Source organism: Narcine bancroftii, chromosome 8 (assembly GCF_036971445.1).
Source record: "Narcine bancroftii isolate sNarBan1 chromosome 8, sNarBan1.hap1, whole genome shotgun sequence".
Classification (NCBI taxonomy): domain Eukaryota; kingdom Metazoa; phylum Chordata; class Chondrichthyes; order Torpediniformes; family Narcinidae; genus Narcine; species Narcine bancroftii.
Window position 1 is genome coordinate 152,916,747 of NC_091476.1, and position 20,700 is coordinate 152,937,446.

The following is a 20,700-nucleotide window of genomic DNA, read 5'->3' on the forward strand; positions in this document are numbered from 1 at the left end:
CTGTAATGGAAATGCCTTTCAGTGTGTCTCGTACCTGAAAACCAAACCATGACATTTGGCTTTGTGTACATTTGTCTTCCATCACTCAGAGCACAAAGGCACTGAAAAATCCATGGGTCTGCATTTTAAAAAACAATTGAGCATCATGTATTATTGGAGGTGCAGGTTCTTTGATAGGTGCTCATTCTGGATTGTTTTTTTTAAATTTTTCACACTATTCACCATACTGACCAAAATACACACAAACATTTCTCTCTTGAATATACACAGTGTTATTTTCTCCCCTTTTCCCCCTTCTCTTCCCTCCCTTCTTCACCCCCCCACCCCCCCGTCCCCACCCACTCAACGTTCAGCCTATATGATACATTAAACCCATTAAACAATGTCATCACACAATGAAAATAAACAAGAAAATTGTGTCTTCTACTTTTACACACTGGGTCAGTTCATTTCGTCGTCTTCTCCTTCTGTCATTTTCGGTGATAGGACTTCTCTGTTGTGTTCCATGTACGGTTCCCAAATTTGTTCGAATACTGTGATGTTATTTCTTAAATTATATGTTATTTTTTTTCCAATGGAATACATTTATTCATTCCTATGTACCATTGCTGTATTCTCAGCCTCTCTTCTGATTTCCAGGTTGGCATATACATTTTTTTGCTACAGCTAAGGCTATCATAATAAATCTTTTTTGTGCTTCATCCAAATCGAGTCCAAGTTCTTTACTTCTTATATTACTTAGAAGAAAGATCTCTGGATTTTTTGGTATGTTGCTTTTTGTGATTTTATTTAATACCTGGTTTAGATCTTCCCAAAACTTTTCCACTTTCTCACATGGCCAAATTGCATGTATTGTTGTTCCCGTTTCCTTCTTACAGCGAAAACATCTGTCTGATACTGTTGGGTCCCATTTATTTAATTTTTGGGGCATGGTGTATAGCCTGTGTAACCAATTATATTGTATCATGTGTAACCATTCCTGTTTGTTATTTGAATGAAAATGTTATCCCTTGGAAATGTGCATATGCGAGCATGCATGTGCACAGAAACACCCATGATGATGAGGCCATCTCCAAGATGCATATTTTGCATTGAATCTTGTAGAGCTGCCACATAACATAACTGCTAATTTGTTGCACCATTTAGTTAGCCATATTCAACATTTATGTGCCTGGCCATGGCACCTTTGATGATATTTGCACAGATCCTATGACTGTTTAGTCAGAATGGCACTTTGTCTGATTGAAACACGTGGTTTTTAGACTGCAATCATCCAATCAAGGAATTTTCCCACTACCTGGCCAGTCTTAAAAGGAACGTGCAGGAATTTTGAGTCAATTCCTGCACCGCCATTAATCCTGCAGGACCCCTACAACTTTATGGAGGAAGCCTGCGTGTAAATGATACCGGAACAATACATCGACATTCATCCACTCTCCCGCACGCCCAACCACCAGGACTGTTGCACTTAGGTACTTGCAATCTAAAAAGGTGCCCAGTGTGAACGACCACATGGGCAATAATTATGTTTTTTTTTCCACTATTTTCCTGACATTGCAGACTAAAAACCATAAATGGTGGAAGAGTAGGTCATTCAGCCATTCAGGTGTGCTCCATCGTTCAATGCAATCAGAACTAATCATCTATTGTACCCTATTCCTGCTTTCGCTCCATATCTCTTGAATCCCCTAGCGCTAAGAAATATATTGACCTTCATTAATATGATGGTTTCTATTTTCAGAGAAATCCATACCTTCGTCATCCTCTCTGGAGAAATTTTTCCCGAATATAGTTCTAAATGGGCATAGTCTCCGATATTGAGGCTATGACCTTGGGTTCCAGACCCCACATCATCACAGTCAACATCTCTGAATTTAGTCTATCCTATCATGATCCTGATCCTATCCTGATCCTGATCCTATCCTGATCCGGATCCTATCCTGATCAAGCATTCTAAGTTACTATGAGACACCCCACTTGTTTTTCCAAACTCCAGGAAATACAAGGGTAATTCTTTTTGTAGACTTTGTTGCGTTCATTTCGTGCTGTGAACATCATTTCTCAGAGAGGGAAACCAAACCTGCATCCAAACATTCAGAAAGGGTCTCAGTGAGGACCTCCATCCTTCCCATCATCTCTCCTCCATTCTCCCCATCATCTCTCCTCCATCCTCCCCATCATCTCTCCTACATCCTCCTCATCATCTTCCCTCCATCCTCCCCATTATCTCCCCTCCAACCTCCCCATCATCTCCCCTCCATCATCCCCATCATCTCTCCTCTATCCTCCCCATCATCTCCCCTCCATCCTCCCCATCATCTCTCCTCCATCCTCCCCACCATCTCCCCTCCATCCTCCCCATCATCTCTCCTCTATCCTCCCCATCATCTCCCCTCCATCCTCCCCATCATCTCTCCTCCATCCTCCCCACCATCTCCCCTCCATCCTACCCATCATCTCCCCTCCATCCTCCCCACCATCTCCCCTCCATCCTACCCATCATCTCTCCTCTATCCTCCCCATCATCTCCCCTCCATCCTCCCCATCATCTCTCCTCCATCCTCCCCACCATCTCTCCTCCATCCTCCCCACCATCTCCCCTCTATCCTCCCCACCATCTCTCCTCCATCCTCCCTATCATCTCTCCATCATCCTCCCCATCATCTCTCCTCCATCCTCCCCATCATCTCCCCTCCATCCTCCATCTCCCCTTCATCCTCCCCACCATCTCCCCTCAATCTTCCCCATCAGCTCTCCTCCATCCTCCCTACCATCTCTCCTTGATCCTCTCAGTTTTATAAGTGATTTTCAAAATTGAACTGTTACATTTGTCTCCCTTGACCCAATCTTGAAAACATATTGTGAATAGGTGGGCTCAAATATTAAACCCTGTGGCAACCCATTGTTCACAGTTTGCAACCCAGAAGAAGACCCTTTTGTTCCTGCTTCTATACCTTGTCTGTCCTCACTAATATGTTTCACCAAATGCCACATATTTTAACTTTGCATACACCTTTCTTCAGTGGAACCTGAAAGTTCAAATACCACTTCATGTATTCATCTTTCTCTCTTTTACTTGTTTATAATTTTTCTGATGGAAACAAATAAAATTAATGCAGGATTATGATGACAACTTGATGGTTCAAGTTGTTTAAAAATGGAAATCAGAATCTCCTTGCTCTGCTGAAAACTCGATTCTAATTCCCTGGAATATTTATCCAACAAGTTAGTCCAAAATCAATTATTAAGTTACAAATTTTGATCCTTCCTTATGGAGACAGAGGCACCACAGGGTAAAGGACTTCTCGCTGCGTGCACATGAGTATAGTTTTGTCTAAATGTATTTGTTAATGGAGTTACACCCCAGAAATCCAAACTTAATAAATACTTATAAAAGATTAATGTTTGTGACATTTACTAAAATTACGCTCCAGACCCAGTGGTGTAATGACTTTAGAAAATGCCGGATGATTTCATTTTCTCAGTCCACGTCAGACCAAGTCAAGTTACCCTAATTTCTCAGGGTTGTGAATGCAAATAATAGTGTGGAAAATAAAAGCAGAAGTGTTTCGACCTAAATACAGCCATCTGAGGGACCCTTCAAATTCTTCAATCCAGAAAGCTTTGGATGATCGATCATTCAGGAGGCCTATGGTTGTTGAGATGGGATAGAACAGTGACAACCACATCCTCAAAAACACAGTTTTAAAATCACAAACAACATTCATATGTCATTTCTAATTTACTAATCAGAAATACAATATGCTATTAGAATATATGATTTGTCCAAAAATGGTACAAGGAATTTGGTGCGATGGGTTATGCGAATCCAAATGGTGTTCCAGCCTCAGAAACTGTGAGGACCTTATTTCTTCTTCACTTTGTGGTACCTGACTCCAGTTAGACTTAAAACATAGTGGACAGGTCAATGAAGTTGTGTATGCAAATGGGAACCATAGTAACTAGGATCAGCAGGCCTGTAAGGTATCCATAGCTAGACAATGCAGCACTTTGCTGGGTGTCAAATTTAACCATGGACAAGTTTGGGTGCACTTGAAGCTGACTTTGCTTTCTGTTGAAGTCAACGTAAATGATATCAGGTAGGGTAGAAAACCAGGAATTAATCCAATTGTGTGAAATTTCTGCCCTCATCAGGTTACATTGTGCTGTGCTCCGAGATTGTACATGGGAAAACAGATCTAGCGGGTGAACTGGATGGGATATTGAAAGGTTCATAAATTACAAGATATAGAGGTTTTACACTCTGTAAAATTCCTAAAGGGTTTTAGGAGAAACTGGGATGTGGCTGTTTGGATATGAAAGAGGAGACAGAGTGAGAAGAAAATGCGATGAAACTAAGTAAGCTCCTGTGAAACATTATTGAAGAAAAGTGAGTAAACATCCTTGCCTGGTGTCTCATGATCTGCTCAAGATCCTTCATGAAATATCGCAGCACTAAAAGGAGAGGTTTGGTCACCATTACCTGTTATTTTACTTGAGAGGAATGAAATGGTTATCACAGGTGTGCCAATGAATCAAGTGGGAACTTTGAGTCCATGCAAATTGGGTACTGTCATTTAAATAATACACAGAAGTGATTTTTGATTGGGAACTCCAAGCTATCACCACTCAACCTAAATGCAAGCAGAAATGTGGTGTTGGAATAGGGAGCTCTCAGCTACAGAGAGAAGAGCTGAAGCAATAGTGGGAAGAATCCCCTGCACACCCCGCCCCCCCCCATTCACCCTCCACCCCACTCTGTCAGTCAAAGCCCTGTCTGCATTGACCAGTCACTCAATGCAGTTGTTTACTCGTTATCCATTCTCTGATCAACAGCATCAGGAATTCCAGCCGAAGGACAACATGACTGTCTGTTCAGTGCACCAAGGAGCTGGAGAACTCAACAGATCACACAGCATCTACAGGAAGTCAATGTTTTGGGCCTGAACCCTTCCTTAAGAGTGCCGAAAATCTAGTTATTTAAAAAAAGTGTGCCGAAAATCAGAGGCCTGGATTAAAAAAAAGTGGGAGTAGTGGGTTGATCCTATCCTGATCCAGATCCTATCCTGGTCCTGATCCGGATCCTATCCGGATCCTGATCCTGATCCGGATCCTGATCCTATCCTGATCCGGATCCTATCCTGATCAAGCATTCTAAGTTACTATGAGACGCCCCACTTGTTTTTCCAAACTCCAGGGAATACAAGGGTAATTCTTTTTGTAGACTTTGTTGCGTTCATTTCGTGCTGTGAACATCATTTCTCAGAGAGGGAAACCAAACCTGCATCCAAACATTCAGAAAGGGTCTCAGTGAGGACCTCCATCCTTCCCATCATCTCTTCTCCATCCTCCCCATCGTCTCTCCTCCATCCTCCCCATCGTCTCTCCTCCATCCTCCCCATCGTCTCTCCTCCATCCTCCCCATCATCTCTCCTCCATCCTCCCCATCGTCTCTCCTCCATCCTCCCCATCGTCTCTCCTCCATCCTCCCCATCATCTCTCCTACGTGGAGGAGCACAGAGTAACTGGTGGGTACAGGTGGGAGGGGATAGAAGAGAAAGAAGCTGAGAAATGACGGGGGAAAGAACAGAGGGCTAAGAAAGATAACTCTCTGATTGGAGAAGGAAGGAGGAAGGGAGCCAGGGGGACAAGGTAAAGAGAGGGAGAGATACCGGGGGAGGCTTAACGTCAGTGGGCGAAGTTGATATAGATGCTATCTGGTTGGGTAATGCCGAGGAGTTGTTTCTCCATTTTGTGGATGGAGGTGTTGGTTGGAAGTGAGGTGTGAATTTGAAGTGGTTGGCCACTGGGATCCCTGTATTGAAGCAGGGAGAGCGAAGATGCTTAATGAACTGATTTCCCAGCATCCCCCAACGTCGAGGAGAATGTTTTGGAAGCAGCAAAAATGACCCCTGCAGATTATTGTTACTAGACCCCAGCATCCACAGATTTTCTTGTTAATCTCCATTTGACTGTCCATTCCACACCAGCAGCTCTGTGCTGAATTGCCAGGGAAGTCTGAGAGAGAAAAGAATGTCTTTGGAAAAGTAAATTACAAGTTAATTCCATTGGAAAGAGGCCCTGCACGGTTTGGATATGGAATAGGTGGAAAATCTCAGGGCCAGGGAAAAAGAGACAGGCAGTTACTATGGGCTGAATTGTACCTCCTGTGATGAGAGAATCCATTGCCAAGAAGTTAATTTTCTGTTGCTTGATCATTTGCGGAAGAAGGGCTGGCTGAGCTCCTTGAGCATTTTGGGGTGTTTTTACTACAATCACAGCATCTGCAGACTTTTGTGTTTCATTAATTTCCATCAACAGAGACTTGCTAAGTCCAATTACATTCCCCGTTCAGTACTCTAAAACCCCACCCAAATAAATTACACTTTCCTGGCCATCCTGTAATATCAGTGGAACCAACTTTTAAAAGCAGGATAGAATCGGCTATATTTAACACCATCAGGAATGCATTTCTATATGCCTGTGATTTTTATTCTCTCCAGACTTCACAAGAACAATAGCTTGAGTGAATGGTCTGCATGCCTGCAAAACAGATTGATTAATCTAGCAATTAATCAGTTTGGGAGAACAAATAGAAGGGCAGGTTGTTCATTATTGAAGCATTTAACCGTTTCTGCATTTATGGAACCAAAAGTGAGATGGAAGTCATTGTGTTTTAATAGTATTCCATTCAATACGCTTCATTGTGACTTTAAACAATAGCTCTGTTCTGAGGCATGTTAAGACTCCAACTGGGAAGCCAATGCACATGCTGTATTTGGTTACAGAACTGGGCAGTATGATCTCCATTAATCCATTTGCTTTCATCCAAATCGTTGACAAAACATATTAAGAATTATAAAAAGTATTGTTGTCTTTGTCTTAAGAGCAGTCTATAGGTACCAGAGGAAATAATGTACTTTGATTTATTTATCTTGCTGCAAGTTTGTGTCTTGCAGTAAATTGAAGTGCATACCTTTAGCCTGAATTTAATCTGGGCTGTCAATGTACCGTTCTGCAATTTACACAAGAGACAAAATCTGGAATTTAATCAGGGTCAGATTTGATTAGCTGCATGATCTCTCTTCCAATTCCTTTGCATTTGGATTGATGTTATTTTTACCTGGTGGCTTTGATGAATCAGGTGGCTACTCTATTATCCAATACAAGACAGACATTGCCTGAATTAGTAATTAGCCTTTTAGAGTTGATGGGTGCATTTCCAATGGTACCAGATGGTGAGTAACTTCAGCCAAGCAATGCTCCAAACTGGCTCCTTCAGTCCTTTCTTGAAATTAAAATGCAGCTTTGGAATTGACTTTAAGGGGATGGAGCGGTCCATGAATTCCACTGCTAGTTCAGCCCTTTCCAACACCTGAGCATTCACATATATATCCAGAGGACTTATTTACTGCATCTGGTGCTCCCTTTGTGGCATTCTCTACATTGGAGAGACTGGTCGCAGATAGGGAGATCGCTTCGCTCAGCACCTCCTCTCCATTTGCAACCTCCCAGTGACCAACCATTTCAATTCCCATTCACGCACCCTCCCTCACCATGACCTTGTGTATTATTCCACCCTGACCAGAATGGAGAAGCAACACCTTATTTTCAGACTGGACACCCTCCAGCCACATGGCATTAACATTGACTTTACTGCTTTCCATTAAACTGCTCGTCTTTTCTTTTCCCTCCCCCTTTCCTGTCTTTCCAGTTCTTCCCAACCCTTTATTGCTGCTGTCCCCTCCCTCCTTTCTCCACTTATCATCTCCTGCCTTTTCCATCCCCCCCCCCCACTCTTTTGTTCAGATGCCTGCCGGCATTTTCTCATACTTTGATGAAGGCCACAAGCCTGAAACGTCAGTTTTATGTATCTGTTTGACCTGCTGAGCACCTCCAGCATTCTGTGTTTTTACTGTTCCCTCTCTGAAGAGCAAGTTTTTGAAGAGGATCTTTAAGAACAAGAGAAGGTTTTAGGAATGGAAATATGCAGTTTAACCTAAAAATGAAATAGTTGAACTTATTAAAATACCAGTCGTGACTTTGGGGATCCTTTCACAACCACTTGAACTATTGAAACTGTTGACTGACGAAGGTTCTTGCACCTGAAATGTTATTTCTTTCTTTTTCATAGCTGTATCTGGGCTGTTGTGTTTTTTCACTTTCTTTTGCTTTGTTTCATAGTGGTCAGGGTTAAGGTACCTGAAACATGGGATGTCTAAAATTGGGGAAAAGGAAAAATGTCAGAATTGGATGAGGACAAAGTCCTCAAGGGATTTGGACCACCACTTTGTTTAAGTAAGTGTGTCTGTGTGAATGAGGATTAAGTGACTAACTAGATTGGGTTTACTTTTTTTCAGGTATGACTATCAGGAATTGCTGCACAATTCCACCTTCTGCCTTGTTCCAAGGGGGAGAAGACTGGGTTCTTTCAGATTTCTGGAATCTCTTCAGGTAACATCTCAATATGTTCACTGTATGTGATCAATTATAGAAATTAACTGCAATGAAATTAAATTTCAATTTTGGGTAGAGATATTAATATGTGACATGAAGTAATAATTTTTTGTTTTTTCTTGTTCACTTATTCTTTAACTCAGTTATTCAATTTCTCCTGAGAGATCTTCCACATAACCTACATGTCAATTCTTTTTGTGATGCACAGTCATTTACTGCATTTCCCTTCCACCACCCTTCATCCCCCACCTGAATCCCACCCCAGGGTCCATTGGATTGATTCCATTAGGGATTTTACAATCTTATCTGCACATTATCTTGGAAAATCTTCTCAAGTTGCCTGAGTGTGAGCTTGTGATCATCAGCAGGAGTTTTGCTTACCGTACCTGTGGCATAATCTAACAATACTTCATTGTCTCCTTGGAAATTCTCTGCGGGCAGCTGGGGCAGGCTGTTGGCAGGGGCCGTCAGGGAGCATTCAGAGGGGCAATCAACAAGCAACCAGAGTGGGCTGTCTGCAGGGCTGTCGATGGGGCTGTGATCGGACAGGCAGGGTGGGTGGTCATTGGGGCTGTCAGCGGGTGACTGGGACGGGTGGTCAATGGAGCTGTCAGTGGGCAGGTAGGGCGGGTGGTTAGTGAGGCTGTCAGTGGGCAGGTGATCAATTGGCGAGGCTGTAGGCAGATGGCCTGGGCGGATTGTCAGTGGGCAGCCAGGACGGGCTATCAATGGGGCCATCAGTAGGGCCGGGGCGGGCTGTCACAGTCCTTCAGCCTTCGGGGCCACTCTTCAGCACCAGCAGTTCAATGTGGGATCAATGGGGGAAAATGGCCATCTTCCCTACCCAAAACCCCCACACAGCTGGAACCACTCTGCATTTCCATGGCTGGCGCTGGCAGAGCGATTCTAGCTGCGTGGGGGATTATGGGTAGGGAAGATCCCCCATTTTGATCCCCCATTGAATCTCTGCCAGGTCCCCTCTGCGTGCCGCAGTGGCCCCGAAGCGACCTGATGAGATGCTGGCTGGGAGCACACTCTGGGGCGCTTAAATGAGCTCCAGCAGCACAGCACTCAATTAATTATTGGGCTCGGGACTCAGATATTGGGATGGGTAAGGTGAAGACAGTGGCGCCCCCTGCAAATGTACTCCTGTTCTCTGCCCCACCTACCATACCCTAGACACACCAATGGCACAATGACATCACTGGTGATTTATTTATCATCTATTTATCATCTAGAGTCTGGAAAAACAACCAACTGAAAAACCTCACAAAGATTAGCGTATACAGAGCCGTTGTCATACCCACACTCCTGTTCGGCTCCGAATCATGGGTCCTCTACCGGTACCACCTACGGCTCCTAGAACGCTTCCACCAGCGCTGTCTCCGCTCCATCCTCAACATCCATTGGAGCGCTTACACCCCTAACGTCGAAGTACTCGAGATGGCAGAGGTCGACAGCATCGAGTCCACGCTGCTGAAGATCCAGCTGCGCTGGATGGGTCACGTCTCCAGAATGGAGGACCATCGCCTTCCCAAGATCGTGTTATATGGCGAGCTCTCCACTGGCCACCGTGACAGAGGTGCACCAAAGAAAAGGTACAAGGACTGCCTAAAGAAATCTCTTGGTGCCTGCCACATTGACCACCGCCAGTGGGCTGATAACGCCTCAAACCGTGCATCTTGGCGCCTCACAGTTTGGCGGGCAGCAACCTCCTTTGAAGAAGACCACAGAGCCCACCTCACTGACAAAAGGCAAAGGAGGAAAAACACAACACCCAACCCCAACCAACCAATTTTCCCTTGCAACCGCTGCAATCGTGTCTGCCTGTCCCGCATCGGACTTGTCAGCCACAAACGAGCCTGCAGCTGACGTGGACTTTTTACCCCCTCCATAAATCTTCGTCCGCGAAGCCAAGCCAAAGAGAAAGAGTTATGATCCCACAACTAGACACACGTTCCCTTCTACTACCCTCGCTTCCTTCCACAGGGACCACTCCGTCCACGACTCCCTCATCCCCTCCTCCCTCCCCACCATTCGTCCCCTTGGCACTCACCCCTGTAACCACAGGATATTCCCCACTTGCGTCTGCACTCCTTCCCTCACCACCATTCAGCGCCCCAAACAGTCCATCCAAATGAACCAACAATCTGCAGGAGCCATTTACTGCATCCGTAAATGGTGCTCCAATTCAGGTTTGATTGGAGAGATTGGGCGCAGACTGGAAGATCACTTTGTTGAGCTGCTGTTGTTGCTCTGCTTCAATGACATTAATCTCCCAGGGGCCGTCCATTTCAATTCCCTGTCCCACTCCCATGCTGACATGTCTGTTCATGGTCTCATGCACTGCCAGACCTCTTCTTCCTTCTGGGCAACCTCCAATTGGATGGCATTAACATTGACTCTCTGGTTTCCATTAAACCAGATCCCGGCCCCTGCTTCTTCTTCCCGCTGTTGCCTTTCCCCCAGCTTTGTCTTCCTTTTCCCTCTGTCTCCTTTCACAGTGCAAAATCAAGTTTCACTTCTCCTCTAATCGTATCCAATTAACACCTTTTGTTGGTCTGGACTCCTCCCCTAGCAAGCCTTCAGTCTTTATTCTTGCATCTTCCTGTTCTTTGCTTATTCCTTGAAGAAGGGCTCAGGCCTGAAATATTGGGAATATATCTTTACCTCCAACGGAAGCTCCGAGTCCAGCATTTCTGTGCGTTCTTACGTCAACTCCATTTATCCAACTTAGTTCCACATCCTGTGAGTTTCAGAACAAAAACAAAATCAACTCAACCTCTGTTTTCATCGCCCCTTTGGTACCCCTTCACCCATAATTTCTTTGGAGGAAAGACTTTCAGATTTCTGCAATCCCTTCTTTTGAAATGTGGTCCCACCATTAAAGAAAAGCTGTTTCTTTTCTCTCAATATTTATTTACCACGCCAAATGAACAAATTAAATTATAAAGGGAGTAGACTTCAATCAATGGAATCATATCTTGCGCTAGTTAAAGTTGGCTGTACGTAGTCGGAGCTAGATTATCCTAGTCCCAGGAAGTCTCTGCAGGGATTTCCCAGCGCTGAGTCTGAGGCCCAATTGTTTTTGCTACTTTTTCAATAATCTTCCTTCCTTCATAAAATCAAAATTGGAATTCTTGCTGCTGCCTGCCACATTGACCACCGCCAGTGGACTGATATCACCTCAAACTGTGCATCTTGGCGTCTCACAGTTCGGCAGGCAGCAACCTCCTTTGAAGAAGACCGCAGAGCCCACCTCACTGACAAAAGACAAAGGAGGAAAAACCCAACGCGGGACAGGCAGACACGGTTGCAGCGGTTGCAGGGGAAAATTGGTTGGTTGGGGTTGGGTGTTGGGTTTTTCCTCCTTTGTCTTTTGTCAGTGAGGTGGGCTCTGCGGACTTCTTCAAAGGAGGTTGCTGCCCGCTGAACTGTGAGGCGCCAAGATGCACGGTTTGAGGCGATATCAGCCCACTGGCGGTGGTCAATGTGGCAGGCACCAAGAGATTTCTTTAGGCAGTCCTTGTACCTCTTCTTTGGTGCACCTCTGTCACGGTGGCCAGTGGAGAGCTCGCCATATAACACGATCTTGGGAAGGCAATGGTCCTCCTTTCTGGAGACGTGACCTACCCAGCGCAGTTGGATCTTCAGCAACGTGGATTCGATGCTGTCGGTCTCTGCCATCTTGAGTACTTCGATGTTAGGGATGAAGTCGCTCCAATGAATGTTGAGGATGGAGCGGAGACAACGCTGGTGGAAGCGTTCTAGAAGCCGTAGATGATGCCGGTAGAGGACCCATGATTCGGAGCCGAACAGGAGTGTGGGTATGACAACGGCTCTGTATACACTAATCTTTGTGAGGTTTTTCAGGTGGTTGTTTTTCCAGACTTTTTTGTGTAGTCTTACAAAGGCGCTATTTGCCTTGGCGAGTCTGTTGTCTATCTCGTTGTCGATCCTTGCATCCGATGAAATGGTGCAGCCGAGATAGGTAAACTGGTTGACTGTTTTGAGTTTTGTGTGCCTGATGGAGATGTGGGGGGGCTGGGAGTCATGGTGGGGAGCTGGCTGATGGATCACCAACATAACATACACTGACATCATCATCTCTGTGACTTTCCTTTTATGTTCCAGGATTGACGGTGGGGGGGGGGGGTCCTATTGACCAGAAGCAACTCAACCAGCAATATAAACACCATGGCTATTAGAGCAGGCCAGCGGCTGGGGATCCTGAACTGAGTGATTCTCCTTCTGATGCCCCAAGGCCTTTTGCACCATCTAAACTACAATGCACGAGGCAGGAGTGTGAGCGAATGCTCTTCACTTGCCCAAATGAGTACTTGAGCCCACCAGGACGAAGCAACCAGCATCGTAAAAGATCCCCATCAACCTGGTCATGCTCATTTCTTACTGCTACCTTCTGCCTGAAATCCAAAATCTTTAAGCTCAAGAAGATGTTTTTTTCTAATATCTGTCAGACTCTCGATCCTTCCTGTCATACCCTAACCAGAACACTACTCCAGGACCGGGAATTGGTCTGCACTATCACATCACATTTTTTTTCCACTTACTGCAACTATGGATATACATCTATCATTTGATTTTTTTAAATCTTTCTTCTCTAGTAATTTATACTTATTGTTTATTAGTGTGTTTAATGTTCCTATTTCCCTGCAGCAAGCAAGAAGAATTTGTACATTGTACTTGAGTGTATGATAATTCTCATCATCGATGAATTGATTAGCACCCGATCAATCACTCCAAACATTTGCTCCCTTGAGCACCAGCACACAGTGGTGACGGGGCACACCATCAACAAAATGCCGTGGTTGTTCACCCAGGCTTCTCCTACAGCACTTCTCAAAATCTGCTATTTTTATCATCAAGAAGGATCCAAAGAACTCCCATCACCTGCAGGGTGGAAAGGCATTACTGTCCCTTAATTGTGACTTTTAAATCCTTGGATTCTGCTCAGAAGCGCTTTGGGAGCACCCGCACCAGAAGAATTTCAGTGGTTTAAGAAGGTGACTCTCCACAACCTTCTCATGGGCAAAAAGGAAAAGGCAATAATAGCTGGCCAGTGACACCCAGATCCCAAAAATGAATACACAAAAACCCCTGGAATCGGCCCTTATGGGGATTGGTAGATGCTGGATAAGTGTATTTTCCGGTTGCTTGAGACTTACTTTTACAAAGCCTAATACACCTGCATTAAGAATAAACAATTTAAAAGACAAAAAAACGATTCTGTACTCACTGCACAAACTTCATTTACATGAATATATAAAGCTTAAAGCATTTTACTTTATTTCCAATCACATTCTTTGAAAAAATTTAACCGTTGCTGCATCTGCAGCTTTTTCCCCCTCCATGGAGCCGCCCAAAAAACAAAAAAAACATTAGAGATAATTAACCACCCCCCCCCCCCCCCCCCCAAAGTTTACTGATAATCCTCTGAATGGGGCAACTCTTACTAAGCAGGAATATGGAAACACTTTAAGAGAGTCACCACAACAGTGAGTGGCATCAACCAGTTCTTCATCCTGCGCGATGCCATTATTGTTGTGTTTGGAAGAGTATCAGGTTCGGTGGGTTTACAGAGAGACGAGTCTGGACACAAGTGTTACAATTACAGATAGCTTTATTGAACACGTAGGAGACAAACAGGGGAGAACATCAAATGATACATAATTTCTTCTTCTTTTCTTTGGCTTGGCTTCGCGGACGAAGATTTATGGAGGGGGTAAAAGTCCACGTCACCTGCAGGCTCGTTTGTGGCTGACAAATCCGATGCGGGACAGGCAGACACGGTTGCAGCGGCTGCAGGGGAAAATTGGTTGGTTGGGGTTGGGTGTTGAGTTTTTCCTCCTTTGCCTTTTGTCAGTGAGGTGGGCTCTGCGGTCTTCTTCAAAGGAGGTTGCTGCCCGCCAAACTGTGAGGCGCCAAGATGCACGGTTTGAGGCGATATCAGCCCACTGGCGGTGGTCAATGGGGCAGGCACCAAGAGATTTCTTTAGGCAGTCCTTGTACCTTTTCTTTGGTGCACCTCTGTCACGGTGGCCAGTGGAGAGCTCGCCATATAACACGATCTTGGGAAGGCGATGGTCCCCCATTCTGGAGACGTGACCCACCCAGCGCAGCTGGATCTTCAGCAGCGTGGACTCGATGCTGTCGACCTCTGCCATCTCGAGTACTTCGACGTTAGGGATGAAAGCGCTCCAATGGATGTTGAGGATGGAGCGGAGACAACGCTGGTGGAAGCGTTCTAGGAGCCGTAGGTGATGCCGGTAGAGGACCCATGATTCGGAGCCGAACAGGAGTGTGGGTATGACAACGGCTCTGTATACGCTTATCTTTGTGAGGTTTTTCAGTTGGTTGTTTTTCCAGACTCTTTTGTGTAGTCTTCCAAAGGCGCTATTTGCCTTGGCGAGTCTGTTGTCTATCTCATTGTCGATCCTTGCATCTGATGAAATGGTGCAGCCGAGATAGGTAAACTGGTTGACCGTTTTGAGTTTTGTGTGCCCGATGGAGATGTGGGGGGGCTGGTAGTCATGGTGGGGAGCTGGCTGATGGAGGACCTCAGTTTTCTTCAGGCTGACTTCCAGGCCAAACATTTTGGCAGTTTCCGCAAAGCAGGACGTCAAGCGCTGAAGAGCTGGCTCTGAATGGGCAACTAAAGCGGCATCGTCTGCAAAGAGTAGTTCACGGACAAGTTTCTCTTGTGTCCTGGTGTGAGCTTGTAGGCGCCTCAGATTGAAGAGACTGCCATCCGTGCGGTACCGGATGTAAACAGCGTCTTCATTGTTGGGGTCTTTCATGGCTTGGTTCAGCATCATGCTGAAGAAGATTGAAAAGAGGGTTGGTGTGAGAACACAGCCTTGCTTCATGCCATTGTTAATGGAGAAGGGTTCAGAGAGCTCATTGCTGTATCTGACCCGACCTTGTTGGTTTTCGTGCAGTTGGATAATCATGTTGAGGAATTTTGGGGGACATCCGATGCGCTCTAGTATTTGCCAAAGCCCTTTCCTGCTCACGGTGTCGAAGGCTTTGGTGAGGTCAACAAAGGTGATGTAGAGTCCTTTGTTTTGTTCTCTGCACTTTTCTTGGAGCTGTCTGAGGGCAAAGACCATGTCAGTAGTTCCTCTGTTTGCGCGAAAGCCACACTGTGATTCTGGGAGAATATTCTCGGCGACACTAGGTATTATTCTATTTAGTAGAATCCTAGCGAAGATTACTGTACCACTAAACAACTATATAGACATTCACATCAGACCCAGGTTGAACTCTGATGCCAGCGGCTAACGCACGTGTACCAGCTCGACAGACAGGGACTTTCAAACACACTCCCGGTTCCCTGTACCAATGGAGGTGCAGCTCTCTGCAAACACTGATCTATCACAGTACTATGGCTCAACTCAGTTTAGTGCACATTTACCCACGACTCTTCCAGAGATGTCCACAGTAGCGACCTGGCATGGAGTGATGTCTGGGGCTTGGACCACGAGGCAGAGAGAGAGAGAAATGTGGGATGAATCAATGTTTTATACAGTTTTGAGCTGGCCATCTGGCCAACGATGTCCCGAAATAATTTAAATGAGCCAAAGGCATGGTGTGCACTATTGGGTGGCTGGAATCCAACCTTGATTGGCAGGGTGATTCAACTTCCAAATAGGTTCCAAAATATTCCTAACTGACAGGGAGCCACGTGCTCCTCCACAATCCATATGTAGTAGTGTTTCATACAACTTTATTCAAGCAGCTGCTACAAGCAAAGCATGACCAAGGTGCTTTGCTGGCTGAATGGTTTATGTCTTACATTAGAGAACATTTATTTTTACAATTTTAAAAATACGGTTTTTTTGCTTATTATTTTATTCTTCTTTATTTTAATTTTTAAAATTTATTTCCTTGATTTTTTTTTTAGCTGGTTGCTTGAGGCTGCCGCTTGCTTGAATTCTGGAGTTTTAACATCTTAAAAATTTTGTCCTGAAACAGTTGCCAACATTTTTGGTAACATTTATTTCATTATTTTCTCCTTAAATCTTCAGCTCCTCTATCTCGTCTAATTGTTAAGTCAGTGCAGTTTGTTGGCATAACTGAAATTAAGCATTATTGGTACTATTCCAGTAAATCTTCCAAACACATTCTCTTACAATCTTGGCATCTGTTTAAAACTGCCTGGCATTTTTTGCTACACTCATCTGGGCCTAATCAGTGATTTGCAAAGGGTGTAGCACAGCAGCCTTTGAAGTGCAAAACAAACCCATAGTTGATGCTGGAGCCGGATTGTTTTGGAATCTTCTTTCCCTGCTTCCTAAAGAGACACAAATATCATGGCTTAGAAACTTGCTATTGATCCAACATTTGATTGAGCTTTGTGGCAAGGAAATGGAAATTGCTGTTGACTGGATTTTCTTTTATGACTGTGGAAATACCAAGATAGAAAGGTCAAATAGAAGAAAAGAGCATCAACATTCACAGCACGTCCACTGCTGAAAGAAGTACTGGAACTTCTGATGCCCTGGCTAACATTCTCCCTCTACCAATACACCAAAAAAAAATTGGGCCATTCATCTCATGATTACTTTCAGGATTTAGGGTGCACAAAATAGTCTTCAGAATTACCAACCTGACTCGAGAATGTAATCCATTTCTGATCTTCAGCTCAAAGAACATAGAACATTGAGGCTGTTGTTCTTAGCCCCATGCTCTACTCATTTTACATCTATGACTATGTGGTTCAATACGACGATAACATCACCAACAAATTTGCCGATGGTGCCGTGGTAGTGGGTTATATAAAGGAAGGGGACGAGTCAGCATATGGGATGGAGATTGAAAACTTGACTGAATGGTGTACCAACAACAACCTTGCACTTAGTGTCATGAAATTTAAGGAGCTGATTGTTGACTTCTGGAAAGGAAAGCCAGAGGTTTACAATCCAGTGATCATTGGGGGAATCAGAGGTGGAGAGGGTGAACAAATTTAAGTTCTTTGGAGTGATACTCTTGGATGATCTTTCCTGAACTCAACACACCAATGGCATCATGAAGAAAGCACGTTAGCGCCTCTACTTCCTCAGGAGTTTGCAGAGGTTTGGTATGACCCCAGAAACTGAAAGTGCGCTGACTGGCTGTGTCATTGTTTGGTATGGGAACATCAATACCCCTGAGTGTAAAGCCCGCAAAAGATAGTGGACACAGCCCAGGACATCACAGACAAAACCTTCCCACTATTGAGTACATCTACAGGGAACACTGCCGTCAGAGAGCATCTGCAATCATCATCAAAAATCCACGCCACCCAGCACATGCTCTGTTCTTGCTGCTACCATCAGGAAAGAGGTCTAGGTGCCACAAGACTCACACCAGGTTCAGGAACAGCTGCTACTCCTCCACCACAAGTCTCCTCAATGACAAACTCAATCAGGGACTCATTTAAGGAATCTGTGCACTTTATTGATTTTTTTAAATTCTCTCTGCATTGCACGGTCAGTTTGTTTACATTTGTCATCTGTTTACATGTACACGCTGTGAACAGTTTATTTTTTCAGTACCAATTAATAGTAATTCTGCCGCGCCTACAGTAAAAAAAAATCTCAGGGCTGTTTGTGATGTCATGTCTGTACTCTGACAATAAATCTGAACATTAACAGCACAGTACAACCCCAATGGCCCACAATGTTGTGCTAACCAATATAAACCTACTCAATAATCTAAACCTTCCCTCCCTCACACCCATAACCCCTATGTTTGCATCCAAGTGCCTATCTCAGAGTCTTTTAAATGTCCCTATTGTACAAGCCTCCATCACCACCCTTGGCAAGGTTTTCCAGGCACCAACAACTCTCATTTTAAACAAAAAAATTACCCCTGACATCGTCCCTAAACTTTCCTTCCCTCACCTTATGCAGATGTCCTCTGGTATTCTCATGCTTTCTTTAAGTTCCAGGGATGTGAAATGGCTCCCCTCCCAACACCAACCCCTTGATATTTCCTCCTTCCTTCTTCTGAATGCCCTTTCAAACCCAGTCTGACTATCTATGACACCTTGATTTACCTCAACTTCTCTGGCTACTTTTCCCAACCTTGATCCTGGTCTGCACTGACAGCCTTAACCATTCACTTCAACATCATAGAAGTCCAAAAAGGACTTGCATGAACTTATCATTTCCATTGCCTCTTTCTCGATTTCTCAAAGTGTTTTCCACCCTTTGTGGAATCTCTATATTGTAGTCATTGTTACACTGTTGGAAAAGCTGAAGAGGCTGTAAATCTGAAATAAAATGATACCCTGCGCTGATAGATATGATACTTCCGATAAAGCTGAAGATGGATGCTTCCCTTGACTTGGTGTGTAGGATTTGCCAATTCTCCTACATTGGTGACAAAAGGAAAACCTCCAAGGAACTCCCTTCAGGAAATCTGGGTAAAATATTCATTTTAAAAATCTATGTTTTAAAATTTTTATTTTTATACAAATCTTGAAAATTAATAGAACAGGTTATTTGACTATCCAAAAGTATTTATTTGTGTAACTAATCATTAATCAATTCACGCACGTTGGTGGGCAACTGTTGATATGAAAGTTTGGCCAATGGTGAATGTGTGAGTCAAGATGTTTCAAAGTAGAGGGTCAGGAGATGATCTTTCAACCCTATTCCTACTTCAAACAAAGTTTGGTGGATGACTTGTCTTTTTTCTCTCCCTTCTGTTTACCTGTTACAAGTTAGTATTTTGGCATTAGTTGACAGGTCATCATTGGTATCAAACACTCCTCATACATTAACCCTCTCATCCTCCTGTGGGTACTCTCTAATGCCAGCACATCCTTCCTTAAATGTAGGGGCCATAATACCCCAAATTTGGTCTCACCTGTGCCTTATAAAGCCTCAGCCTTACCTCTTTGCTTTTAGATTCTACTTCTTTGGAAATGAGTGCTAACATTTGCTACATTTTGTTTTTGTTTCCTCCTAGGCCGCTTGCATTCCAGTTTTGCTCAGTAATGGCTGGGAGCTGCCGTTCTCCGACGTTATCGATTGGAGTAAGGCTGCTGTGGTGGGTGATGAGAGGCTCCTACTGCAGGTGAGTCAGGAATGCGCTGGATCTCCCCAACCTCTAGTTGTTCAGCTTCAATATGCAGACTATGCATGTGCTCAGTAGCCAAACTCCAAGCCAACATTGAGGCTTGCAATGAAACATACAAAAGGATGGGTCTTGCAGTCAACAGACATAATACTGAATTCCTCTGCCAATCTATACCCTTGGGAAAACGTGGACCGCTTCCCCAACCTCAACGAAGGCAAACATTGATGATCAATTCACCATAGGTGTAAATGATCCTTTAGCCTTTTGTTTAAGAATTGAGGATGAGGTTGTTTAAAGACTTAGACATCAAATTAGGTCGAATGGGCAGCTGTAAGCACAGTCTTTCTATATGATTCTGAGATCTGGACTAATAAGAACTTTGAAAAAAATACCTCCCCAGTAGTCTCTGCAAAAATCCATATCCACTAGAAGGATAAGCAAAGCATTATTTTTATCTTCTCTCAGGTCAACTGAGGCCAGAATACCTTCATTCTGTCAGCTACATTTAGCAGACCATATTGTTCACATGCTTGACACCAAACATCTGAAACAGTTTCTCTGTTCAGAATCTTGTCAGAAGAGATTACCACATGGTCAATGCCTCCTTGAAGAAATGTAGCATTTTCTTGACTGCTGGGAATCCCTAGACCATGACAATTCGAAGAAGGGTGGAAAGTGGCATAAACAGTAGATGTCAGTGAACTGGGTTCAGCCCTGACATCTGGTGACTACGTACAATATGTGGAATACCTGCTGGTTCTCTGGGTTTCCCCCCCCCCCCATATCCAAAAGATAAGGGGGTTTGTAAGTTGATTACTTGCTGGAAATTGCTCCATGGAGATTGTCCTGAGCGGCACGGATAGCATGGCAGTTAGTGCAACACTCTTACAGTACCAGCGTTTGGGACTGGGGTTTGAATCCCATCCTGTCTGTAAGGAGTTTGTACATTCTCCCTGTGTCTGCATGGGTTTCCTCCAGGGGCTCTGGTTTCCTCCCACTGTTTGAAATGTACTGGGGGTTGTAAATTAATTGGGTGTAAATGTCAACATGAGCTTGTGGGCCGAAATGGCCTGTTGCTGTGCTGTACGTCAAAATTGTTTTAAAAGTTAAAATAAGTGAGTTATAGGATAAGGATGAGTTGATGATAATGCAGAG

At 44.3% G+C, this 20,700-nt stretch overlaps 1 protein-coding gene across 1 annotated transcript in view; it reads left to right on the forward strand.

The window, feature by feature from the left end:
* The window catches only part of LOC138741391 (exostosin-1-like), a 245,052-nt gene that overhangs the window by 182,392 nt on the left and 41,960 nt on the right, over nt 1-20,700 (forward strand). Inside the window, exons 2-3 of the mRNA XM_069895407.1 lie at nt 8,361-8,454; nt 19,435-19,542. Of these exons, the coding sequence (XP_069751508.1) occupies nt 8,361-8,454; nt 19,435-19,542 (202 nt within the window). The remainder of the gene's footprint in view (nt 1-8,360; nt 8,455-19,434; nt 19,543-20,700) is intronic.